The sequence below is a fragment of the Protopterus annectens genome, chromosome 9.part0, assembly GCF_019279795.1.
Source record: "Protopterus annectens isolate FY-2018-M chromosome 9.part0, PAN1.0, whole genome shotgun sequence".
Taxonomy (NCBI): Eukaryota; Metazoa; Chordata; order Ceratodontiformes; family Protopteridae; genus Protopterus; species Protopterus annectens.
Window position 1 is genome coordinate 7,537,994 of NC_056743.1, and position 27,885 is coordinate 7,565,878.

General features: G+C 42.0%; 1 protein-coding gene across 2 annotated transcripts in view; it reads left to right on the forward strand.

Annotated features, from left to right (window-relative positions):
• Positions 1 to 27,885, forward strand: part of LOC122811010 (splicing factor, arginine/serine-rich 19-like) — a 1,664,860-nt gene that overhangs the window by 1,486,887 nt on the left and 150,088 nt on the right. The window contains exon 8 of one of the 2 annotated variants that reach the window (XM_044082522.1): positions 17,850 to 17,906. The exons of the other annotated variant lie outside the window; for it this stretch is intronic. Within the exon in view, the coding sequence (XP_043938457.1) occupies positions 17,850 to 17,906 (57 nt within the window). The remainder of the gene's footprint in view (positions 1 to 17,849; positions 17,907 to 27,885) is intronic. 2 annotated transcript variants of the gene reach the window in all.

Genomic DNA, 27,885 nt, shown 5'->3' on the forward strand with positions numbered 1-27,885 from the left:
CTCTACCCAAGGACTTTACCTTTGTGGAAACCCTACATACTTTAAGGGAGCATTTCCAATGGGAATGTCAGGACTGTCATCAGTCAAAAAATGAGACTGAGGGAATTCTTTGATCTTCCACAGCACAGACCTCTAGCCATTCCTCCTGTCCTGGATGTTGTGGATGATGTTTTTATGGAATCCAGTCTGACCCCTGACACTCTCCCTCCTGCTCCCAGGAAACCTGACAGGTATTGTTGAGTCCCTGACCCTCACAAATTTATTTTTAAAAATCCTACTGCTGGCCCTGAGGTCATCTCTCAAGGACCTAAAGGAATTAAAGCAACTTCAGCTAAGTATCCCACCCCCTCAGATAGGGATTCCCGAGCACTAGACAGATGGGGTAAAAAGTATGCACCTCTGCTACTCTTGCTATTAGAGCATTAAATTGTCAGTTCCATATGCTGAAATATCAGCAACATACCATGGAGCTCCTTAAACAAAAAATATCTTCTTTCCCTCCTTGTGCAGAAAATAGAGTTACAAGAGTTAATGCATTCTGCAAGTCAAGTAACTAAACACACCTTACAATGTGATTTTGACGCCCTAGACTCATCTTGCAGGGCAGCAGTCACTGGTTCTGTAATTAGAAGGCATGCCTGGCTTAACTAACAGACTTTGCCAGGCCATGTCAAATCCAAATTATTGGATGCACCCTTGCTCAAAGACAGTTTATTTGGCACCAAGGCAGAAAAGGTCTTAAAAAAGATGGAAGAAAAACCTAAATCTATGCAGACAGTTAGAATTCTTACAGGTCCAACCACCGAGCTTCATTAGGCATTGCCCCTCCAAGCACTGGTCCTTTCCTGCCCCCTCAGGTCAGCTCAGCCCAGACCCAGGGGAAGCAGGCCCCCTAGACAACAGCCCCAGTGAATGCAGATATCTAAGCAATGGAGTTCCTCCTCTTCAAAACCAGGGAGTGCAAAGCCACTACCTTATGGTAAGAGCTCACAATGGCGTTACACTTCCACCCCCTCCCTCTGCCCACCTGCACTTGCCCCTAGGAGGAAATCTCTCCTCCTAAGCAAGCAACTGGCCACCATCACCAACGACCACTGGGTCCTCAGCTTAGTGTCCCAGGGATACAGATTTTATTTCCACACACTGCCAATCCCAAAAGAGTTCCCAGATCTTCCCCCAAACCAGTGGGCAGAGTTAAAAAAAAAAAAGCCCTTTCCCTCCTCTCTGAGCATATTCCTGCAGAATAGGTAGGCCAAGGTTTCTACTCCAGACTCTTCCTGGTACCCAGGAAAGAGGGCACATGGTGCCCCATCCTCGATCTATCCATTCTAAACATCTTTATGGTGATTGCAAAATTCAAAATGCTCACCCTCCAGCAGCTTCTTATGCTTTCCAAGGATCCTTACTTAGCCGCCCTAGACTTAAAAGAGGCCTACGTGCACATCCCAATCAGGGAGTCATGCAGGAAATACCTAAATTTCAGAGCAAGATCACTGCACTTTCAGTTCTCTGCGCTTCCCTTTGGCTTATCCACTTCTCCCAGAGATTTCACAAAATGTCTGGCTCCCGCCATTGCTTTTTGCAGACAAAGAAATTTTCAAATGTACCCATACTTAGACTACTGCCTGATTCAGGCAGGCAGTCAGGAAAAACTGCTCAAGCCACCTGGCCTTTGTAAAGGACCTACTGACCTCCATCGGTTATACTATCAACGAAAAAAATCCAAACTAGTACCCACCCAAAAAATTGTATTCCTGGGAGCAAGCCTGGACACAGCATCCCAGATGGCATTCTTTGCACCAGAAACACAAACCTACCTGACCGTCTATTTCTCTCAACTAGCCACCAGAACCCAGTTATCCGCAAGAAAAATCCTGCAAGCTCTAGGGTTCATGACATCCTGCATTCTACTCATTCCATATGCCAGACTGCATATGAGGAAACTACAATGGTGTCAGCACTGTCAGGACCTGGAAACTCTTATACCCATGATACCTTGTCTAAGGAAAGATTTCCTTTGGTGGGCAGCAGCATGCTGCCACAACAAGGGACTTCCCTTCTCTCAACCCCAAGCCGCCCAGACCCTCACCACAGATGCATTAGAGTATGACCGGGGTGCACACCTGGAAGGCAGGTGCATTTAGGGCCATTGGAGCCCAAATCAAATACACATGCACATCAACCAAAAAGAGATGTTAGCTCTTCAGCACGCCCTGACAGCTTTCAGACCCCTTCTCTCCCCAGGCCCACTACTGATCAAAACAGGCAACACTATGGTGATGTGGCACATCAACAAGTAGGGAGGTACTCACTCTTATCCCCTGTGCAGGCTCGCCATGACCTTTTGGCATGTGGCCTCAGCCATGCATCTACACCTGTTAGCACAATTCTTGCCAGGCTGTCTAAACTCTGTGGCAGACAACTTAAGCAGAAACCTGCTAGACCCACTAGAGTGGCAGCTTGACCAAAGAACCTTCACTCTTATAACCCAGATGTGGGGCACACCGAAGGTTAGACCTCTCTGCCTCCCACTCCAATCATCAGCTCAGCAGATTCTGCACCGGGGAACCTCACAGCAAGGCCTGGAAAGTGGATGCTCTGTCCTACCAGTGGGTAAACCTCACGGTCTATACATTTCCCCCTCTACCACTCATTTCAAGGGTACTGCTCAAAATAAGGGAGGAAAACCCGAGGACAATCCTGATTGCCCCAGTCTAGCCACACCAGCACTGGTACCCACTGCTGCGCAGCCTGTCACCCCTGCCACCATGGCACCTACCTCAGATCCCAACACTCTTGACCCAGAGGAATGGAGCTTCATGCATCCCTAATTGCAGACCCTCAATATGGCAGCCATCTTATTCCCTGACCTCTCCTCAAGCTGCCAGTCTAAGCAAACAAGTTCTAGATGTTATATGTGAGGCCAAACACCCCAGCACTAGAAAGTCTTTTATGCTGTCAAGTGGAAAAGGTTTTGCACCTGGATCCAGGCTAAGGGAGCCATAATTAGACAGCCCTCCCTACCTCTCATCCTGGATTACCTGGCAGACCTACTACACAAGGGTCTATCCTTTTCTTCTATTAAAATTCATGCCTCTGCCATCTCTGCTCATTTCAGCACAGAGCCACCTCTTTTCTCGCTCCCTGTCTTCAAACAGTTCCTAAGAGGGGCTAAGAACTTGCGGCCCCCCAGAAGAGCTCCTACCCCAGCTTGGGACCTAAACATTGTATTGGAAAAGCTCACCATGCCCCCCCCCCCTTTGAAGCTGCAGTTTCAGCAGAGTTAAATTTCTCTCTTGGAAGACTGCCTTGCTTCTGGCCATCACTTCAGCTAGAAGAGTATCAGAGCTACAAGCACTTATGGCTGTAGAGCCATTCATCATTTTCCATTCTGACAGGGTCTCCCTCAGGACTAAACCCCATCCTTCATGCCAAAAGTGGTGTCCATTGCGGCTCTCAACCAATGTATTAATTTGCCCGCCTTTTTTTCTAACCCACAAAACAAGGGGAAAAGGATCCTGCACTCTCTAGACATGCACATACAACTCAGATTCTACCTAGACAAGACTAAATCTTTTAGAAAAAAATGATCAATTGTCAGTCAGCTTCGCTGCAGTAGCAGAGGGCAAGGCCATATCCAAACAGTTTCCAAATGGATAGCGCACTGCATCCGTTTCTGCTACTAACAGCATGGAAAACTACCCACCAAAGGGGTCAGGACACACTCCACCAGGGCAACTTCCACCTCTGCAGCTTTCCTCAGAGGGGTCCCCACCAGGGACATCCTGGTGGCTGCAAAATGGACATCTGTCCATACCTTCACCAAGCATTACCACCTGCCTATCTTCTTCAAATCTAGGGCAGGCTTTGCCACTGCAGTCTTGCAGGGTATCATAGCAAGTCCCCAGTCTTCTTGACTACCTCCATCCTTTTCTTCAGCTTTGGGAATCAACCCAAATGTGATGACTGCAACAGTGAAACAAGAAGAGCATAGTACAGTTGTGTACACTTGCCATAAATATAGATGTTCAAGTGTATTCACTGTTGCAGTCCTGGTTTCCTTCCCTCCATCCCCCTTATCTTTTCTCTTTCTCTCTCTCTCTCCCCCTCCATCCCTCCCTCCCTCCCTCCCTCCTTCCTTCCCTCCCTCCCTCCCTCCTTACAAGGAATCTTTGGTAGCTCCCTATTGGTGGGCTCCTGATAGGGCAAGAAAAACTGATGTAATGGCGTTGGCTGCCTGTTTTTATACCACTGACGACCTGATGTCAGTCCTGGAGCGACAGCAACTGACACAGAAATACTAAGCCTCTAGTATTCGGGCCGAATGGGGGCTACCCTGGCAGGGATAACCCAAATGTGATGACTGCAACAGTGAATATACTCAAACATCTACATTTATGGTACGTGTACACAACTGTACTTTATTACCACCTTTTATGTATAAAAGCTATTTTGTTAAATGTCTAGTTCCAACTTTTAGGTTGCATGTACTGTTCGGCAGGTTGGTCTTTTATACAGATGTTCATGTTTCACTGTTGCAGTCATTACATTTGGGGTTATCCTGCTTGCAGGTTGCCCTCAGTCTGCCTGAATTCCAAAGTCTTGGGTCTTGCGTCGGTTGCTGTCGCCTGTTCCCTGACGTCAGGTCATCAGGGGTATAAAAGATGCAGCTGACGCCATTTTATTCAGTCTTTCTTGCCGCGCGGTTCCCGAAGCCGAAGCAGTTCGCAAGTGCCGGTCGGCCGACTCTTGAGATTTTCGTGTTCGAATTTCAGATCCGAAGTCTTCATTAAAAGCTAAGTACCCTGTTGGGAAAACTTTTTTTTGCTCCAGACCGATGTCAGAAAAAGTTAATTGTATTTCTTGTGGGAAGCAAATACCTTATAAGGACTTTCATTCTTACTGTATTCCTTGCCTAGGCCCTGACCACGACGTTGCTAGTTGTCGGTTTTGTGCTAGATTTAACCAGCGCACTATTAAGTGTCGGTATGATTTTGCTTCAAGCTATTTTGGGCGAAGATTTAATTATACAATGTCGTCAGATAGCCATCCGACTACCGGAGTTCACAAAAAACACAAAGAAAAAGACAGGCAACCAAGGCCCAAAGCTGACTAAGCTTCTCCTAAGCAAGTCGCCGGTTCACCGGTTCTCAGGCGCTTTCATAGCCCCTGACGCCCTCTACGTAGAGTCGCAGGCTGCTGCCGACTCCCACGTGGAGTCGGCCAGGCCGCTGGAAACTCAAGGTATTGGAGCCTCGGAGATTATTCCCTCAGATGGGTCCGGAGCCGCTGAGCAGGCATCGGCTTCTGAGGGTGTATTCAGACCTAAACAATTATATATTAAACCGACTTCAAAGACAAAGACTAAAACACCTTTAATGGAAAAGAAACAAGTTCAGCAGTCACAAGGACAGGCCTTCATGCCCAAAAAACAGATGCTCAAAATGGCCAAAGACCAAATTACCTTGATAAGGGGTTCCCATCCCCCTCCTGATAAGAAGCCTAGGCAAGAGACCGACTATGAATCTTCAGATCAGGTTTCCATTTCTTCTGATTCCTCTTCTGATCAGGAATATTCTCTTCCCCCCATGAGGATTCCAATGCTGACGAATCAATTCATTCAGCTTCTTCTCCTGAGGACTACTCTTTTGGGGAAACCCTGCATACCATGAGGGAGCACTTCCACTGGGAGAGCCAAGATTTTTCAGAATCTAAGAAAAGGCTCAGAGACTTCCTTTTACTACCTCAACACAGGCCTCTAGCTATTCCATCTGTGTTGGACATTGTAGATGTGTTCTCAGAGTCTAGTCTGACCCCTGACTCCTTACTCCCAGCTCCTGTTAAACCGGACAGATGCTACAGGGTCCCTGACTCTCATGAATTCCTTTTTAAAAATGCAGACCCAGAAACTATTTCTCAGGGTCCGAAAGGGGTCAAGACTTCTACTGCAAAAAACCCTACCCCCTCTGACAGGGATTCTCGGGCACTGGATAGATAGGGAAAAAAGATTTACACATCTGCTACTTCGGCTATAAGGGCTTTAAATTGCCAGTTTCATATGCTCAAATATCAGCAATATATCATGACACTGCTTAAACAGAAAAAGATGGCAAATTCTGAATGTGCTGAAAATAAAGAAATGCAGGATTTATTGCATGCAGCTGAGCAAGTTGGAAAGCGTACTTTGCAGTGTGGTTTTGATTCTCTGGAGGCCTCCTGCAGGGCCACTGTTACAGGTACTGTCATTAGGAGGCATGCTTGGTTAAAGGAACAAAATCTGCCTGACCATGTTAAAGCAAAGTTATTAGATGCTCCTTTACAACATGATACCTTGTTTGGGGTTAAGGCCAGAACAGGTGTTAAAGAAAATGGAGGACAAAGCTAAATCTGTGCAAACGGTCAAGGATTTCTTACAGGTACAGCCACCTAGATTTAGCAGACACTGGCCTACAAAGAATTGGTCCTTTCCAGTCTCAGACAGACCTCAAAGGGGCAGATCCAGATGCCCTAGAGGCAGATCACAGCCGCAAGGATCCTACAGGCCTAAGCAGTGGAGTGCTTGTACTTCCAAAGGTGGAGAAGACGAGCACAATCATACAGGAAACAGTCCCAATGACTTCCCCCTGCCTGCGCCAAGAACTTATCTTTTGGCAGCACCCTTAGGGGGAAAACTAGCACTTTTTTCTCAAAATTGGCGCATTATTACCCAGGACAAATGGGTTCTAGACATAGTGTCACAAGGTACAAATTTCATTTCCATACCCTGCCAAGGGCAAACGGTTGGCCATACCTGCCAAAAAATCAATGGGCAGAGGCTCAAAAACAAGTCGCAGCCCTCATGGGCTATTCAACAAGTGCCACAGCAAGAGCAGGACAGGGATTTTACTCAAGACTGTTCTTGGTACCCAGAAAGGACAAAGCATGGAGACCAACACTTTCCTGGATATACCAAAATTCAAGATGTTAACCTTGCAGCATCTTCTGCCCATGCTGGGCAGCAAGGCTTGGCTCGTGACTTTAGACCTGAAAGAGGCATACCTGCATGTCCCAGTCAGGCAGTCATGCAGAAGATACCTCAGATTCAAGGCTGGCTCAAAGCATTACCAATTCTCTGCACTGCCCTTTGGCTTATCTACTCCACCCAGGATCTTCACAAAGTGCCTGGCACCAGTAACTGCTTACTGCAGACAAAGAGGAATACAAATATATCCTTACTTGGACAACTGCCTCATACAAGCAGAGAACAAGGACATTCTTTTACAGCATCTGACGTTTGTGATAAGACTTTTAACATGTCTAAGGTACACAGTCAACAAAAAGAAATCAAAACTAGTACTCTCTTAAAGAGATAATATTCCTGGGTGCAAGCTTAAATACAACTGCCCAAATGGCTTATCTCACTCCAGAAAAAGAAAGACAACTGACAACCTATTTCAAGAAAATGGCAACAAAAGCCCAGTTATCTGCAAGAAAACTTTTACAGGCTTTGGGCTTCATGGCATCCTGCATCTTACTAATTCCATATGCAAGACTGCATATAAGGAAAGTTCAGTGGTACCTAAAAGTGTCTGGACACAACATTGCCACAGTCTGGAAACTATGATAACTCAATTCCCTGCTCACAACAGGAGTTTCGATGGTGGACGAAGGCTTGTCGCCAATACAAGGGACAGCCATTCTCACTACCCCCAGCCAGGCAGAGCCTAACGATGGATGCTTCAGGTTATGCCTGGGGGGCCCACATGGCAGAAAGAGACATTCAGGGCACCTAGTCCACAAGCCAAAAGCATCTACATATCAATCAAAAAGAGATGCTAGCTGTTCAAAATGCCCTGACAGCCTTCAAGGTCCTGCTTCATCCGGGACAACTACTGATAAAGACAGAGACAACATCACGGTCATGTGGTACACAAACAAGCAGGGGGGAACTCATTCTTATCCCCTGTGCAGACAAGCCATGGCTTTATGGGACACAGCATTGACTTACCAAGTTCATCTGCAGGCACAATTCCTGCCAGGAAAGGAAAATATTCTTGCAGACGAACTAAGCAGAAACCTCATGGATCCCCATGAGTGGCACCTGGATCCACAAGTCTTCAGCATGATAACAAAGAAATGGGGACGCCTAGACATAGATCTGTTTGCCTCCCCTCAAAACAATCAACTAAAAAGATTCTGCACAAGGATTTATCACAGACAAGCTTGGAAAGTGGACGCCTTATCTTTCAACTGGACAAAACCTATCAGTATATGCCTTTCCTCCCCAAGGTACTCCTAAAGGTCAGGCAGGGGAAACCAAAAATTATTCTGATTGCCCCAGACTGGCCACGCCAGTACTGGTATCCGATCTTAAGGAACTTGTCCCAATGCCCAGCCTGGACCTTACCTCAAATACCTCATTTACTGTCCCAGCAGAACAATCAGATTCTGCACAGCCAACTCAGGACCCTAAACCTGGCAAGCAGGGTGGATAAATTAGCAATACAAACCACATCTCTCTCTAAAGCTGTGAAGGATGTCATTTTAGTAGCCAGAAGGCCTAGTACTAGAAAATCATATGCTGGGAAATGGAAGAGATTTTGCACTTGGAACCAAGCTCAAGGAACTGATACAGCTGTCCCAAATATTCCTCAGATTTTGCAATAACTGAGATGCTGGACAAAGGCCTGTCTTTTTCATCAGTTTAAATCCATGCCTCTGCCATTTCGGCTCATTACAATACAGAGCCACCACTCTTTTCTCATCCATTATTAAGGCAGTACCTCAGAGGGGTCAAAAATTTAAGGCCTCCTAGGAGAACGCCAATACCTGCATGGGACCTCAATTAGGTCTTGGAAAAACTCACCTTACCTCTTTTTAAGCCAACTTATCTTGGGAAACAGCTCTGCTCCTAGCAATAACTTCTGCAAGACGAGTTTCAGAGCTACAGGCTCTCATGGCTGTGGAAACCTTTATCATTTTTTTATCCAGACAGGGTCTCTCTGAGAACAAATCCTACATTTATGCCTAAGGTGGTATCCAGTGTAGCCCTTAACCAAACAATTCATTTGCCAACTTTTTATCCAAGTCCACAGAACAAGGGGGAGAAAATTCTGCATTCTTTGGATGTACACAGACAACTTAGATTCTACTTGGACAAAACTAAGGTTTTCAGAAAAACAGAACAATTACTAGTGGCATATGCCACAGCATCACAAGGAAAGGCCATCTCCAAGCAGACTATTTCAAAGTGGATAGGTCACTGAATTCGTTTCTGCTACTCACAGCATGGCAAATCAGTGCCTAAAGGCATTAGGCCACATTCAACTAGAGCTGCAGCCACTTCTGCAGCCTCTCTCAGGGGAGTACCAATCAAATACATTTTAGAGGCTGCTACTTGGAGTTAAGTGCATACCTTTTCAAAACATTACAATCTGCCTCTTTACTCTAAATGCAGGGCAGCCTTTGTCACTGCAGTTCTGCAGGGCCTCATAGCCGCTCCTAATGCTGTTTAGCTCCAGCCCCCCAACCATAGCTTTGGGAATCAACCCAAATGTAATGACTGCAACAGTGAAACACGAAGAACATAGTACAGTTGTGTACACTTACCATAAATGTAGATGTTCGCATGTATTCACTGTTGCAGTCCAGGTTACCGACCCACCATCCCCTTTATTTTTGCTGGAACTTATCTTCACTTCTCTAACCTATACAACCTAGGTGGTGTATTTGCTTATAGATGAAGGTAAAGCTTATTTTGGTACATGTATGTTTTATTTACATAATTTTAGCCTACCCTTTTGGGGGCACCTGACGCAAGAAAAACTGAATAAAATGGTGTCGGCTGCATATTTTATACCCTGATGACCTGACGTCTGGGAAGAGGCTACAGCAACTGATGCAAGACCCAAGACTTTGGAATTCAGGCCGACTGAGGGCAACCTGCCTTGTTGACTTGGGTCTCCTGAGGCAGTGTAACTACCACCTCATGTACACTGACAACCCACGACTAATAACTCACTTTAGTACAGAGTGTGAGAGATGCATCTACACCAAGAGTCTTGAATCCCTGCTCTCTCGCACTCAAAACACTAACACTGAAGAGATCGTCAACTCACCCACCACTGCACATACACACCGTGTGCATCCAGCACTTATAATAACTATACATGGAGGTTCTCCCAAGAAACTTACCGAAACACCAGAGACCTCCAAAACAAAAGACTGCTACAACAAGCAAATTTCCCCCACAGCACCTAATACAGCAACACCAGTGTCTCACTTACCAAGCCCTTAAGGCGTAACACTCAAAAACCACATTTTGTTGTCATTAGAGACGCCATAATGAGACACACAGATGTCCCATTCACCAGGTTAGATAAGGAGAAGGTCACAGTCAGCTGCCTGTCCAGTGCCAGGATTCATCAGATCACGCATGCACTTGGGTTTCACGGCAACAAGTGCCATTATGACTTTGTCATAGCTCATGTTGGTGTGAACGACCCAAGATGTACCTCATTGGACTATATGAAGAGACTTGATTGAGCTCTCCAGGTATGTGTCCCAGGCCAGTGTGTCCCTAGCCTTGAGCAGCATATTACCCTCACCTAGAATAATGCCACATTATAAAGAAAAAATGATTTATTTCAATAATTGGCTTAGTTTTTGGTGTCATTCAAAGGTAATCCTGTTTGGTAGCCTGGGATGACATGGTTGACAAACCTCGCTGCTTTCCCAGACATGGTTTTCACCTGGCTTTCAGCTGCAAAGGCTGTTACTTCCCCCATTTTAGGCATGGTCTCAAAAACAAAATTGCTGACGTGAAAATTGCCAGCCATAACAAAATAAGGCTTATGCTGATAAACGCTAGGAGCCTCAACCAAAAACTGCACATCCTGGAAGCACTTGTGTCACTGGAGGATGTAGATGTCTGTGCAGTCTCAGAAACCTGGTTCAAGGCCTCAGAGAGTACCCCGGCCTTGCAAGACTTCAATGCCTTCCACGCCTTCAGACTGCAAAACAAACGTGTAAGAAGCAAAGTAGACTGGACAAGTCCGTGGAGTTGCTCCATGTTCAGGTTAGTTTGGTAAGACCCCCATTCAAGTCATAGCTAGTTTATAGATTCCCTCCATGGATCATGATGCGCACGAGGCCTACTTGACCAAACTGGAGTCAATCCAAATATTGCCAAACACTCTGGTCATGGGGAGTTTCATTTATCCCACCATCAACTGGGAAACCAGCTCTAGCCTTAACATACTAACAAAAAAGTTCCTTGACTTTAACTCAAATGCCCTGAAACTAATTGTTCAAACCCCAACAAGAGGAACAAACATACTAGATCTGGTCCTCACTAGCATGACAAACAGATGCACCACCACAGCTGTCGGACCCTCCATTAAATCTGACCATAAATCAGTCACCTTTGATTTTGCACTAACACCAGAACTCTCAAATGACAGTCAGACTAAAAAAACTTCACCAAAGCAAACTGTACCCTCCTAGGGGAAGGTATAAATTCATTCCAAGCCTCACCCTCAGCTGGAAGTGGTAACTGCACCAAAGCCTACACTGAACAATCACTTGTATAAGTGTATAGACTCTGCTGTTCCAGAAGGAATCAAAATCAGAGCCCCAGATAAAAAAAAAAAAAAAATGCCATGGTGGACATCCAGCATCAACAAACTTAACAATTGCTGTCTAAGAAAACAAAGGCGAGACCACAACAATGGAAAATCACCCTCCTCAGCCTCAACAAGCAAATAAGACATGTCATATCTTCTAAGGGTAACTTTGAGAAAAACTTAGCAATAGTGTCCAAGCATGTGCCAAACTAATAACTAACGGTATCTCTCAGACACCTGATCCCTCAGAGGAAGCAAACTTGCTAGTGGACAGATTTGGTGAAAATTTCACTCCCTTATCCCCTCCAAACTTATCACGAATTTTTCCCCCAACTATCCCCCACCCCCACCCTATATATCCGAAGAGTACATCATTACATCCTTGTCAAGGCAAAAAAAAAAAAAAACGTCTGTGTGGGACCAGATGCCATCCCAGGTTAAACAAACTAAAACATGAACTAGCATCACCATTAAATACCCTGTTCTTTCACAGCCTAATCACTAGCTTTGTTCCTGCAGAATGGAGAAGAGCAACAGTTATTCTGCTTCACAAAGGTGGCTTAGCAACAGACCCAGGGAATTATAGGACCCATAAGTCTGACCAGCCTCATGTAAAGCTATGGAACTTATAATCATGGACCTCATAAATAAAGACACAAGTGACCTCCAAACTCTGGATCTGACCCAATTCTGCCTCACCAAGGGCAGATCCTGCAGGTTAAACCTGGTGTATTTCTTCAAAAATGTGACCAGGGCTATAAATGATGACAGATCAGTGCACACAGCATACCTCAACTTGGCAAAGGCCTTTGACAGAATTCCACACTCAGGCATTACCGATAAACTTATCAAACTGAATGTAAACCCCTTTGTTGTGAGATGGGTTGCCAGCTGGCTCACAGACCAGTCGCACATTATCGAAGTGGGTGACTCCACATCAACCAGCAGACCTGTCACCAGTGGGGTGCCACAAGGGTCAGTGCCGGGCCCCCTACTGTTTGGTGTATACTTCTCAGAAGTTCAGCCCAAAACTAAGGAGCTGTGGCTGACCATCTTTGAGGACAGCTGTAAACTGGGTCCAATTATTGAATCCTCAGATGATGTCAGTATAACTCAAGAGGGCCTTACACAGACCAACGACTGCTGTCTTAGTCACAGTCTCAAACTGAATGCAAAGAAATGCATCATCATTCCCTTCAGTAAAAACAATGTCCCTTCACACTATCAAATTAACAACAGGTACAAAGTGGTAAGAGGTGTGAGATCACAAGTGCAACCTTAACTTTGACCACCATGCATCTCCTGTAGTAATGAATGTTTCTACGTAGCACACTTGATTAGCAAAGGCGTTGCCTCTAGAGCAAAGTAGGTTATAACCCCTCTATACTCATCACTAATCAGGCCCATAATTAAATATAACGCTCCTTTTGGGATGTACTGTACAAAGCACCTGCAGCAATTGGAGAGACCTCAGAGGTTTCTAACTAAGAAGATCAAGGGAATCCAGCTCATGCCTTAAACAGACCAACTAAAGTCCCTGCCACTGTACTCAGTATTGTGCCTGGCTTACAGAGCAGTCTCAGACTCAAGCTTAATGAATTTGCAGTACATCCATAAATCAAACAGGACTAGAGCTACCCATTCAGGGACCTAAATATGGCCTGCAACTTGAACAGGACATACTGGAGGGATAGATTTGTCTTTCAGCGACTGCCGTGTCTAAATAGGCTGTCAATTCATGTGAAGCAGAGCACCTCTGTGACACTGTTCAGAAGGAACCAGGCCCTGTAAATTCTTACCGGAGATAGTGCCCACAACCCTCCTGGACACGGGCTGTCATTATTACACTCCTTTGTATTGAGTAGAGTATATAGGTATTACAGTGGGATGAAACGGCTAGGCTTGAAATGGGTTAGCCTAGTAACCTCATATGAGCCTATGATCTTAATGGTGTATTACACCAGATAACTTCTCAGACCTGATGGGATGGGGTATGAGTATTATAAGGAAATGAAAAGAAGGTGGTTATAAGAATTATGAAAAATTGGATTGACAGAGGAGCAAGAAGCAGAAAGATATGTAAAGAAATCGCAAAGGTGATGTACAAGAAAGAAGAAAAGGCCAATATGAAAAGCTGGAGGCCACTTAACTTTGAATAATAATGGATTGTACATTTTTTGTAGGAGTAATATAGAAAAGAGTTAATGAGATTGTAGGACAGGTGATTGGAGAGGGGATCTGTAGGAGAGTGGAAAGAGATTAAGGAAATGAAAATTGTTAGAATAGTAGCATATAATAAAAATGAGTAAGAAATGGTAGAATAGCTGCATATGAGATGTTGGTTAGAGATTTTGAGATTCTATTTTTTGTAGGAGGTTTGTAAGATTGTGTATGAAAGGCATATATAGATATCAATTGTTTTTTGTTTTTTTTTTAAGTAGAGGAATAAAAATTATGGGTTAAACACGGATTTCCACTTGGCATTATTTTTGCTTTAGTTATGAATACAGTAATAGATATGTTGAAAATAAGAGTAGTTGAAGGGAAAATAAATTTTGAATCCAAAATAAATATTCCTTTTCTAAATGTCTTATGTGGATGATTTGATATTTCCAAATGGGAAGGAATGAGTAAAGAATGTATAGTAGAAATAGTGTGGTGGATGAGTAAAGTATGATGAAAATGAAAAATATAAAGGATATGGAGAAAAAGTGGGAATTGTGTGAATATATTTTCGGTGGCTGAAATAAAGTGGTTAGAAATCAAGTTTGAAGAGTATAGGTTAACTGAAATGCAGTGGGAAAATTTTTTTTATCAAATTATAAGTACAGTTAATATGTGGAAAATATTTCAAGAAGGTGTATTTAATACATTTATATACACACACACAGACATACATATGCAGAAAACTGGGTAATTTGGGGGGATTTTTCTGTTACCATCAGAGATGGCAGATTATATTTAGCTTTGTATGGGGTCTAGATTAAATCCTTTTAAAAGGGGAGTGGTATATTGTAGGGGAGAGGAGGAAGGAGGTTTGGCATTAAAAAAAATCCTATTGTATTTTTAGCATCATTCCATGTATGTTGTTTTTTTTTCTGAAATGAAATTGAAGGGCAAGTTGGTGTTGGGAAATTGTTATGGACTTAGTATAGACAAATTTTCAAAAGCACAAAGAAAAAGAAATGGGAGGGTTTTTTTTTAGGTTGGATATTATGATGTGATTACAATATGCAAGTTGAAATGGAAATATAATGTTAATAGAAATGGTTAATATGAAAATATAATGGAAAGATGATAAAAGTGGAAAAGTGTTTTGGAAATTAAAGATTTTTTATGAAGGTTGATAATAGGAAACGTTTCAGTGAAGGCTAATATGAAGTATAAACACTTGAAGTGCACATTATGTAATAATTATAGCAGTGAAGTGGCACTGGTGTATTGTAAAAATATTGTAGGATAAAAGAGATATGAAATATATGTAAAAATGAGATGCACAAGGATGTATATAAAATGTAAGTGTGGAAAACATTGAATATGGATGTTATGAAGGGAGGGAAAAAAGTAGAATTAATGGATAAAATCATAATTGGTTCAGTTTGGATCACTTGGAATATGAGCTGTAAAGGATTGTATAATCAAATGTGTGATGGTTTAAATGTGGTGGGGAAAAACAAAAAAATAAAGTGGATGTGAAAAGGATTGGGGGATAAGTGAAAAAATATATATAGATATACACACACATTTTTTGAAGATGATTATTGATTGTGTTGTGTTTATGGTGAATATTTGTAAGAAGATATAAAGATGTGTATTAAAATAAAGTCCTACTCTGATAGGTACCATGGAATCTTTTACATCCAGCTGAGCTACCAACAACTCGGGTAAATGGGACCTTGGCTTTTAATAGCTTATCCTAAGAATGATGCTCTCGAGTGCATTATTAATATCTTGCAGTTCATTCTCTTAACTGACTTCCGCCACCTCATCTGTTAGCCTGTAACTCTCATTAAGCCTGCCTACAGCATTCGCACAAGCCAGGCAGATGTTTGCGCTGCCACCATCTAGTTAGAATGGTACTTATCCCACAAAGAACTGCACTTGCTGAACCAGCAACTACTGTATACTTCAAGATGTGAAAATCATAATTCCACAGTGCTAAGCTGTGGGACTGCCTGAACAAACATCAGAAATCGCATCAACTGTAAAACCACCTTGAAAACATACCTGTGAACAAATGGGTCATGCACTCATAATAACCCTATACTAAAGCCCCCCTTATACCAATCACTTCCCATCAATATTTTAAAATCCCAATGCTTTATACCATCACCATTACTGAATCTGTTCTTTATGCTGCTTAATCGAGTAATTCTCATAAAATCTTCACTCTTGCATGTCTCTGGTGAAGAACTCTGCCATCTGTTTGCAAAGCTATCAATGGAACTTTGTAAACTGTAAAATAATGCTCAACTTTAGTATGCTGACAGTGCTGTGTAGTGTTCTCAGCATGCTGGTCAGCTGTTAAAACTATAAATATCTCAGTGTTACAAAATATATTTTGTTAGCTCATGCTGATTGCCTGTGAAAAAAAGTATGCAGTATGAAGCTTTTCTTCATGGCCTCTGCTGAAAAAGTACTTTCCCAGTAGTCAGAGAAAAGTAAACATTTACTCTGTGTGCATGTGTGTTTGGCAAAATATCAAAGACCCCATTACCAGTCCTTCAATCCTGAAAGATTAAATGTCAAACTATTGAACAAAAAAAATTCATCTTTTATGAAGGGGAGACGAGCACTCCCCCAACCTTCTGCTATTTAAATGTACCAACTCCTGAGATTATACTACAGTGGGGGAAAGAGCAACATTATAGTGTGTGTGTGTGTGTGTAATTTTTTTCTTTTTTGGTGCATGGTTACCGGATAAAATGCAAGACCGCATTCCGGATTTAGTTAAGAACTGTTTATTTTTACCTGTGTACTTCCATGCTAATAGTCTCTCCTGAATTTACGTCTTAGTCCGTTGTTATTTCTGTGGCAGAAGTGCCAACGTAGAAACAGTTCTCAGTTATGTTCAGGTTCCTCCATTATTGCTGGGGTCTTTGATCAAGCTAACCAGTATCTGGTATGCATATGGTACCTGGGAGCTCTCGGGCATTTCTAGAAACTGCTGTGACATAAAGTTTTTGTAACCTCTCAAGAAAGTGACGTTGAAATTGATGGAGCCGGACTCTCCACCCAACTCAACAGCTGTCACAAAAGTCATGTTTCCTGTCTGGGAGGGCAGTTCTAGGTACACTTTAAAGTGTAAATTTCCAGGCTGGGTTAGTAAACTGATTATAGTTGTGCTGGATGAGCTCCTAGGAATGTTAGTGACTACTCTTCCCCGGTCTTCATGCTTAATTAGGGACCTTACTTTGGGCTTGAACATTGTTTGATTCTGATGCAAGAACCAGGTGTCCTTCCTTCAGTGAAGAAGACCTTAAAACTGTTGATGACATTTATTCCATTTAATCAAATAACTGACCAGGATATAATTATCTTTTTAGAATTAGATTTTCACATCCTTTTACTTTGTAATGATGGTAGTCGATACCTATTTGTCAGAAAGCCAGTAGGGGAGGAGATGTTTGAAGGACCTGATTATGTAGAAATTATCAAGTTTGTACCCACAACATAGGTTGCTTTCCCTTCACTTCTTTATTAGGAGAGCCAGGAAAAACAGGGAAGGTCAGATTTTCAGAGGAGTTGTGGTGAATGACCCCCTCAGCCTCATTTCATGGTATACTTATTTCAGCAGCCAGGTTTGTGACCAGAAAGACTGCCCACCATCTCTGTGGTGTTGTTTGGCATTCAGGATATGATATAGGATATTTCCCATTTAGGCCACCTTATTATATTCTGCTGTGGGACAGAAACATTGGTTGTAGCCATTTATCTTTGGTTGTTTCTAGTCATCCCATGTTTGGGATTATTCCCCTTTATAAGAAATTTCTGTGCTTTGTTGCCAAAGTTGTTGCACATCATTGGCTATCATTTGTTACATATTTTCATCAGAATTTTGTCATCATTTTGCAGTCACTTAACAAGTGTTACTGTGGCTGTCGAACTCCTCAGACCACTACTGCCTTTGCCTGATTTATTTAGGCCCCAGTCATGGCAGAGGCACTTGTTCCATGTGCTAAAGTTTAATCAGGCAGCTTAAGGAGGAGGAGCAAAACTTAACTTCAGTCTTAACCTATTTTCCAGGAAGTTGAAGACCATGGAGAAGGGAAGACTGGCTCCCGTGGTTCCACTTCACTGAAGGTAAGTCTCTCCTTTTTCTTCAACATTAGTATAAGGAACCAGTATGGTGACCCATTACATTTTAGTAGCTTGAGTAATTAAAAGGGAAAAAAAATTCCAAATCTAAAGACGGTCATCCTAGGGGAAAGCATGGACAAAAAGTGCATCATACACACAAATTCCTGGTTCTTCCAAGTGTGCCGAGAAGCATATGCAGTCAGAGAAGTAGAAGACGAGCTGAAAGTCGAACAGTAATGATCATTAATGCTTTGACCTAAAGCAGTTCCCAGCAGTGAGTGCAGTACTAGCGTAGCACTTCTGTGATGCTGGTCTAAACAGCTTTTATTACCTAGGTGCACTTGCCTGCAGTCACATTTGAGGGACTTTGCTTTCTCCTTGATGTTAATCAGGGTCCACCAGACATTTACAAACTGGAAAAGCATGGTCCCTCCCAGGAAGAGTCAGTTAATTTTTTTCTGACACTGGTACCAGCGAAAGACACATGGTCAGCGCTGAAGTTGGCCCAGTATGATTAAGCCTGCTTGCCTTCTTACTTACTTTGTACCACCAGCGTGCACGCTTGGCCCCAGCTTTTATTCACATCTAGAGTTAAATACACTGACAGATGTCCCGTTTGTTTTTGGGTGCTCCTTAACACTGGCAATTCTCTGAATTTTCTGGGACACAATCTTTGTGTTCTGGCACTTGCAAGTCTGCATTGGTGGTGAAATCCACTGTCATTAGCTCATCGGGTATTATTTTTACTGCCTTATTAAAAATAAGTAACGTGTTGTTTAAGAAGTTCAAAAAATGTTACACAGTGGCATGATGCCTTTCTTCAGTAAGGTTGTGCAGTAGTAACACAGCCAGACATGTACTTAATGGCATCCATCGTCATGTAGACTTATTTTTCCAACATTCATCTTCCGTCCTGGTGCAACGTGTCTTTGTCTTCTTGTGTAGCCTGAACATTGGCAGGCATATGCCAGTCTACTGAGTGAAGCTAAGGTTTCAGCAGGTATCTGGACAAAGCGAGTAATGCGTAGGTTTGTCAGATGAGGTAATTACCAACAGACAGTTTGCTCCTAAGAAGGATACATCCTGGTTCAGTTAATACGGTGTGAAACAATCCAGCACAAACCATGCAGAAGGCGCTGTAGTCATTGCTTGTTTAATAGTTCCGTTTGGTGTAGTGAGTAAAGTTCCTACTGCATTGTTCCTGGTTTACTGTCTTTACTCTATTTACATGATCATGGGGAAGCTTCCTTTCCTGACATTAAGTAGCATCAAAGTTGATTGTAAAAAAAAAAAAAAAAAAAAAGATGGTGGGTTCAACCCTGTGCTGCATTTGTGTGTGTGGGGGGAGCTTTGATCCTTTTTAAGAAATGATGTAGCTGTTAGTGGTGGTTTCAGAAATGTTTGCTTTCATATCACTCAGTCTGTTACTGAACATCATCTTTAGTTGATTTTGAGGGTTTGTAGAACACTGTCAGTTAGTTTCAGAATTTGTGCACGTACAACTGGCAGTTATTTCAGTCCCGTACCAGTGTAATCCTCTAGCAGAAATTCTTTGCACCACTTAGATTTGTCTTCTGTCTTCTAAATTAGTAACTAAAAAGTATTTCTCTTCATTCTTCTGCTGTAAAGTGTTGGGGGGGGGGTCTGAGCAGAGTGTTTTAAATGACAAAGGAGTCCTTTAGTGCTGTGTATGTTTGGTATAGATCTCTTCTCTAAGAAAGGGGATAAGATTCAGAGAAGAGTTGCTTTGGCTTTTTGTGTACAAGATAAGCCTTGAAATGCTGTCATCTTCATAGTGAGGAATCTTTGCACCTTCTTCAGTTCCATGCGGTTGTCACCACTGATGCCTCTATTTTAATGTGAGTAGATTAAAGCACATAGTGTGTTCTTTAATTGGTCTCGTAAGACGTATATGAAGGGCGATAAGTATGCCTATGGTGCTGCTCTCATCCCCATGGAGGATCGAATGTGGGACGTCCAACTCTTTGACTTTACATTTCTTCACAAAACAAATGGCACCTCAAATACCTGGTTAAAAGAACTAAACATTAAACCTTCATCAACAAGTAAGTCCGTCAGATACAGCATAATCGATTCATATCCCAGCGTATCCCTCACCTCTGGAACACGCACACTTTCACAACATATCAAGACTAGCATCCTTGTCACCTTCAGTGGAAACCTAAATAATTGGATAGTCATCCTCATTCTCTTCTAGTCAGTCTTGAGGCAGGAAGAAACTTCTGAATAAGATGTGTGACTACCCTTGTAATGGTCTTCAGACAGATTGCCTATTACTTGCCTGTGGACTTTCCATATATTTTTTGAGCAGCAGTGGCTGTAATTAGTATAATTTATGGAGACTGTAAGATCTTTTGCTCTGTTGTCAATTTTTAGTTGTTACCCATCAATAGTATATAAAGTTGCAATGAGGTGGTTGCTGGATGCTAAAATGTTAATGTTTTACACATTAGAGGCAGTATAATTTCCACTGCACATTTCTGTATAATGTGTTTGAACAGAGGTCATATTAGTATGGTTAAGGACAATGCTTCCAAGTTTGCAGTCATTTAAATATTTAGTGAGCCAGACACTGGAGTCACTTTTGACATTTGACAGAAAGTTGCCAGAAAGAGGTAAACCCCAGACAGAGCCTTGAGAGACTCAAGTGATGACAGGAGCGTCAAACGGATGTGTGTTTTCTTGTTCTTACCTGTCGTATATTTCCATATATCCAGTTGTGGACCCACATTATTACAACTTTATTTACCTTTAGAACCTCGAGTTTGGAATGGAACCATCTTAAGAATACTATTAAAGGCATTATCCAGACCAATGTAAGCTGCATGGATAAATAAGCCTTCACTGAGGCGACAGGCACAGTGTCCAGAAAAAGGTTAAAAATCACTTAAAACTACCTAAAAAACTTGCATTGGTTCTTTGAATTGTACACTTTTGGTTAAAGAAAATTAACTCTCACACATTTTAAGCCAAGCTTCTCAGTCACATTTAAGTTCTTTTAGAAATCCTTATTATTAATGGCAATTGTCTTTGCTATAAGAGTCTCTAATGGACCAAGACCAGTTTCACCCTGGCTCTTTTTTCATATTGGATAAGGTATCCAAGATGTCACTTAAACAGACTATCTGCTACTCTTCTATCCCAGCCCACGAATCAAAAGAGAGATTAATCTGACATCTTTTAGATGTTCATAGTTATCTCAGATTTTTTCCTAGTAGTAATTAAAATAATTCAGACAGTCTGAGCTGTGGGCTCCCTTATGCTAAGCACTCAAACATGCTTATCTGAAAACAAACCCTGTCTGTATGGCTAGCAAATGACATAACTTCCTGTTATGAGAACAGTGGGGAAACATCTTTGGGGAACTGTTAAAATCACTTTGCTGCTATTACTGTTACATGACATCACTTCCTGTTATGAGAACAGTGGGGAAACATCTTTGGCGGACCGTTAAACATCACTTTACTGCTATTACTGTTACTTATTTTTGTTGACTGGGAAGAGTCCGATTGGGCCATACCCATTTTCAGCAGAGGCCCAGGGAGAAAAGCTCCACATTTAAGTTGCACATGATATACATTTATAATTGCAGGGTAAGCGTATCTATACCTGAGCTTATTTACTTGATGTTTACATATATTTAAATATTTCTTACATGAACACAGTATTTAAACACAAAAATGAGAGAAATTAACATAACTGGGTTAATTATTGAATAGAGAAGTAACACACAGTAACAATGTATTTATAGCATGATGGCTGCAGGGAAAAGATCAGATTGTGGTGTTTTGTTTGGGGGGGGGTTGTAATTTGCAGACAGACAAGTATAATACAGCTTAAAATAAGAGAGAGATGAAAGAAGTTATGGAAATGAGCTGGAAGATAAATGGACATAGGAGGAATTGTAGTTAGTGGTGGGATGTGAGAGGAGGAGAAAAGTAAGAGCTTATGAGGATGAGCGATAAGGTATAAAAAGATTGGAAAGAGGAAAGTTATCCAGATGAGCAGTAAGAACAGAGTCATCTAGGTGCTGTTTAAGCAAAGTTTTGAAACTATTTAAGTTTTCTGTCTGTTTTAGCTGTGTGGGGATTTCAGTGCAAATTTTTGACAAATGATAGTAGAGAGAGTCTCCAGCATTGTTGAATGTCTTACTGATGCATAATAAAGGTTTATTGCTAGAGTGAGGGCCTCTAGTGGGTGACTAGTGCAGTAGAGTATTTTGTAATGCTGGACGTTTGGAGAGTACAGTAGGTTGTGGGCAATGATTAGTTGTGAGTATGTCAACTGATTTCGGACTTCAAGACAGTTTACTTGTTTTAATGCAGGCAGTGGTGTTTTATAAAGTTGGTTGGCTGCAAATTTAACTTATTTTGTAGTAGCAGGATGCTAGTTTAGTATTGCATCATGTAGTGTTAATATGTGCAAGAATAGGGGAAGCATATAATAGAGAGAGGAAGGAGGCATATTGCTGCTAAGGTAATCATGGATTGATCTGTCAGGTAGTTGTTAGAGGAAGCCAAGTTTTTGATCAGTTTTCTTGATGGAATGAAGTATGTGGTGATCAAATTTGCAGTATTATGAAATGTGCGTTTCTGGTTAAGGTGTTCTCTTGGACTAAACAGCATAAGTTTTGTTTTGGGATGGGGAGCATTAAGCAAGCAAGTTAGACTATTTTAACCATACTTCAATATCAGTGAATGATTTTTGAGTGATTTCCTGTAATTTTGTTATGGATGGGGCAGAGCAGATAAGGGTTGAATTGTCAGCATATTGTACGAGAGTGTCATGTGTTATTGCGTTATAAAGTTTAATTATGAAAATATTAAATAGAAGGGGAGCTAAGTATTAACCCTTGGGAAATGGCAACAGAGATTGAAATGATGAAAGGTTTTGTTGATGTTTAGTTGCCTCCCTATGATTGCATAAATAACTGTGAAACCAGGAGAGGGGTAAGTGAGACCTAGAGTTGCAAGTTGAGAGAGAAGCTTTTGGTGGGACACTGTCAAATGCTTCGGAAAGGTCAAGGAAAAGTGAAGAAACAAGGTTGCCTTCATTTCTATATTGGTTTGCAATGTTGATGAAGTTGAAGACAGCAGTAGTAGTTCCAGGCCTGAAGCTGTGTTGGGTGTTAGAAAGGAGGTTGTGTTTGGTTATATGTTACATAAACTGAGAGTGATTACATTTCTCAGTAATTTTGGAGAGAAATGATTGGATAGCAATAGGGCTATAGTTTAACTCTGTTGAAGTACCTCCTTTTTGAGGGAGTAATGTTTTTCATTTGGGTAGTAATCATTTTTACTAAGGCAGTAGCAACAAAGAAGGCTTCTTTGAGAGCGCATCGGCTCAGAGTATCTTGTGACGTAGCACCTTGAACTTGAATGCAGTGTTTTTCAATACATTAGTCTGGATCTTAAGTCTTAGCAGAATGGTTTTTACCACACGTGTGTCCCACAGAGGCTGTTGTACAGTGCTGTAGAAGTCTTTCCCTAGAAAGGAAAACTACATCTTGGAACTCAAGAATGTGTTAAGTGAAATTAATAGAGAAGAAAATCTTAACAAGTTTCCATTATCTTCGTACAGTGTATGTATATTTTCTTTTTAACCATTTTCATTCACTCCAGCAGTACATAACTTGCTCAGTTCCTCCCTTCCTTAAACCTCACTCCTCCTCCTGAGCATTATTCTGCATCTATTGTTCCCAAAAATTCAGTTTATTTCTGTGAAATTTACTCTTGTCATTTTTAAATAACACATTTCCAGCTCTTTTATGTTCTTTACAACATCCAAAACCTCCATTATGACTAGATTAGATTTTTTTTTGTTTTGTTACTGATGACATTAAATGTAGGCCTTGATATATTTATGGGCTATTTAGATCATATTTCTATGCTCAAAAGAATAATTTCCTTAGTTTTCCCCAACATACTGTGTAGGGAGTTTAAAGTTGGCTGACTTGTTACATTACCGAAACCCAAAACACATGTTCAAAGTTACCTCTCTCTTCCCCATTACATCTCCAGTATTTTGGTGTCTGCCTAAGGAAAAATCCTCTTGAGTCTGCTTGGGGTATAAAAATACCTGTGCAAACAATTTCAAGAAAAAAAAATCGTAAGCCTTTTGTATTTTGCGCACTGTTCCAGTACCTTCTGGATCAATACAGAGGTTTCTGAGGTCAGATCCATACCCTTGACCAGTCTCAGGCTAAGTCTGTGTGTCAGCCTTGATGGTTGAGGCTGAGGACTTGGTCTCAAGGCTGATCACTCCTGATGTCAACCTTGACAGGTTTTAGTCTTGGTTATTTGGAGCCAGTGCTGATGATTCATGGTTTGGTATCAAGCCCAACTTCAGTTTTAACAATGCAGATTCTGCATTTGCATCTCTTGGTATACATCAAAAGTCCACCCAGAAATTCCATTGTCTGGCTCCAGCCTGCTGACTCACCATAGTTGTCTAGTGGAGAGGGGGTGTACTCTCACATGCACCTCAGCAGGGAAGCCCCTTTTCCAGTCAGCATGACCACCACAGGTGGGAGGTACCCACAGCCGTCAGTACTGTGATCACTACCCTGGGCCTAATAGTCTGACTGGTTGATTATATTCTCCTTCCTGGTCCTCCAGTACCAGGTTGTTGTTAGCTTCAGATAGAGAAAAGAAATTCAGGCCCGTATTTGACCTGAGAAGTTTACTACATTGGTTTATCCTTAATACTTTCACACAGTTACAGTGTAGTCCATTTGTCCCTTTCAAAATGGGGCTACATATGCCCTTTGTTACCTGCAAGACATAACTGCCAAGGAGTCCAGGCTGTTTCTGTACTCTTGAGTAGGAGCCAACCATTACCAATTCCAAATGCTTCCAGTTACTCGCCTCAGCCCCCAGGATATTTAATAAATGCATGTTTGTACTTGCAATGAGTCATAGGCTCCAAAAAGTCAATAGTATTTTTATATTTGGTCATATTGCTCCTAGCAACAGAACAGTAGATAGTTTGATCACACCCAGATAGTAGTTCTTCAGTTTAGTCCACTCTTTGAGGGTTCTGGTTAATACTAAAAAGTCCAAGGTGAAGGCTTCTTGAGTGCTCACATACTTCAAGTGCACACTGGGCACTGTAGCTTTTTAGCTGTGTTGTCCAGCCCCATGACAGCTACAATTGATAAGGTTCCCAGTGCTATATATTACATGAGGGTACCACTGTGGAGTCTGAAAGTACAATATGTTAACTTAAAATCCAGTTAATCAGCTAGTCAGGATATCCAAAATTTGCAAGGTTCACTTGAGTTGGTGGCCACAAAGTATGATTCTGTGGATGTCCCCCTTTTTAGCTTCTAGGTATGACTGTCACCATGGATGCCTCTACCCTAATGTGGGAAGGGGGCATTACCAAATGCAGATGCTCCAAGGAGTATAGGCTGAGGCCTCCTCACTCCTCATAGGTTCATAGGTTGGTACTAGGCTGTCTGCCCTAGGGCCTATGCAAGCCTAGCCATAACAATTCCCTGGCTATTTCTTCCCACAATATTTACTTCCCTTGGTGTTTCAGGTCTTCATGCTTGCAACATATATTATTGTATGTGATCTGAGCAAGTAGGAAGGAGTTCTGCCATATTTGTTTTGGTGAGAAGCCAGAAGGATATAGAATTGTCTTTGTCAACTAACCGCTTTCTGAGAGATTGCTGGGAACTCAGGAGATGCAAATGCTTTAGTGTACTTGTTCACTCACTGTTTACTGATGCCTTAGGACCGGTTTGTCATTAAGTCGTTAACATGAGGACTTGAGAGAAGCCTTGATGCAACCTTTTTGTATCCCTTGACTAGTGCCAAGTGCAACAATTTCTTTTCTCTTATTTCTCCCTCTGTAGGATGTCCCAGAGGTACATTCATGCAGAAATGGCTCTCTGGACTGTTATGTTTTTCTTCCCATTTCCCCAGATTCTGAAGTTCGTTCAGAATGGCGAACAATGCAAGTCCTAAATCACTCTCGTAGCCTTGTTGTGGCCTAAAAGTATGGTTTCCCTGTTGTGGCAACTTAGAAGTAAAAGGCCATTCAGGTTCATAGGTGAGTACTAGGCTAATGGCCCTGGTGCCAACACAAGCCTAGCCCAAGAATATTCCCAATTGTCCTGTTGCCGGACGTTAGTTCCCTTGTGCCCTTATCGAGCAAGGCTGTTGAAGTGATCCCCAGGATGAATTTCATGTTACCCATCCATTCGTCAAGATTTTTCTTGAAGAGGGCTAGTGAAGTGCTCTGCTTGACATGAATGGGGAGTTTATTCCAGAATATGGGAAGTCTCTGGGTTAGGAACCTGTCCCTCCAGCAGGTTCTGTTTATTGTGGTGATGAGGTTGAGGTCTTTGGAGTGTGTGGTGTGGAGGGATTGAGACTTTTTCAGATGAAGCATGTCTAGCAACACTGGGTCAGATATGGCTTTGTATGCCAAGCAGAGATCGCCTCTACGTAGGCGATATGAGCTGGGGCATAGCTGGAGATTTTTTGAGTCTGTCTGTATAGGATGCGTTCTAGGATCCTCTTTATGAGAAATTTTTGTGACCTCTCCAGTTGTTGTAGGTGTCTAGTGAGGTACATGCCAAATGGGGCATTGTACTCTATAATGGGTTTAATGAGGGATGAGTGGAGAGGGATTATGACGTCTTTCTTCCTGGATGAGAAACCTTTTGTAATGAGGTGTGCCACATAGAAGGACTTTCTAACTACAGTAGTAACATGGTTGTCGAAGGAGAGGTTGCTGTCTACCTGTGTCCCTAAAGTTCTTATCACACCTTGGGCGTTGAGAGGGCTACTGTTAATGTGGTAGTTTGTGGGCACCATGTTTTTCCCAAAGGGGATGACTATGCACTTTTTAGCATTGAGCTTAAGACCATGGTTCTGGCATCTGGTTGGTGTCTGTGAGGCCTTTTTGTAGGCTGTCTGCATCAGCTTCAGAATCAGTAATGGCTCCCAGTTTGCAGTCATCTGTAAATTTAGTTAATCAGAGTCCCCTTGATGTTGGCCTGAACTTCAGAGAAGTAGATACCAAACAGGAGAGGACCCAGGACGGATCCCTGTGGGACTCCACTTGTAACTGCCCGATAGTCGGATTTGGAGTCTGCTACTTTCACTGTCTGGGTTCTGTCCATAAGCCAGTTGGCAACCCATCTTATGATGTAGGGGTTAATGCCTAGGTTAGTGAGTCTGTCAATGATCCCTCAGTGGGGGTTGATGTCGAAGGCCTTGGCCAAATCGAGGTAGGCTGTATGGACTACTTTTAAACGTCACCTCCTCTGTAAATTTATCCAGCACAGCGACTTAGAGCCAAATGGAAATATAAATCCAACTTCTTACTTATAAAAGAAAACAATGTAGTAAAATAAGTGCAGTTTATTCTAGCGCCTCTGTGTTACCACCTTCAAGGAATAAAATGACTACAAAAGCTTTGTCAATTAATCAATTAAACAATAAAAATAGGTTCCTATTTTAAAGCAAACACTTCCAATTCAATTCATTGTTTAAACCCTTGGGAACCAATGTCTTATATTTTAAAATATAAATACTTTCCTTATGTAATAACTTTTGTTTTAATATATTTTCATTAACTTCTATACATTCTGTTTGCTCTAAAACAGTGCCATGCCACAAGTTAACATCACTATTGTGAAGCATTTTAAAATGTCAAGCAATCACTTTATCTTCCTTACAATTTTATATCTTTCATATGCTCCATAAATCTAACGCAAAACTCTCTTTGTCTCCCCTGTGTAATGTAGGTGACATGGACACCTCAAAGCGTACATCACCCCTTTACTTTTACAATTAAAAATGCCCCTACAGACATGTTTTTGAGAAGAGGGTATGATCCGAGTAATATACAAGAAGCCCAAAATAAAATATGGGGTGAAATAAAGGAAATAGTGAAATGGGGAGTAATAGGGTATATTCAGTAAACAAGAGAAACAGTTCAGTTA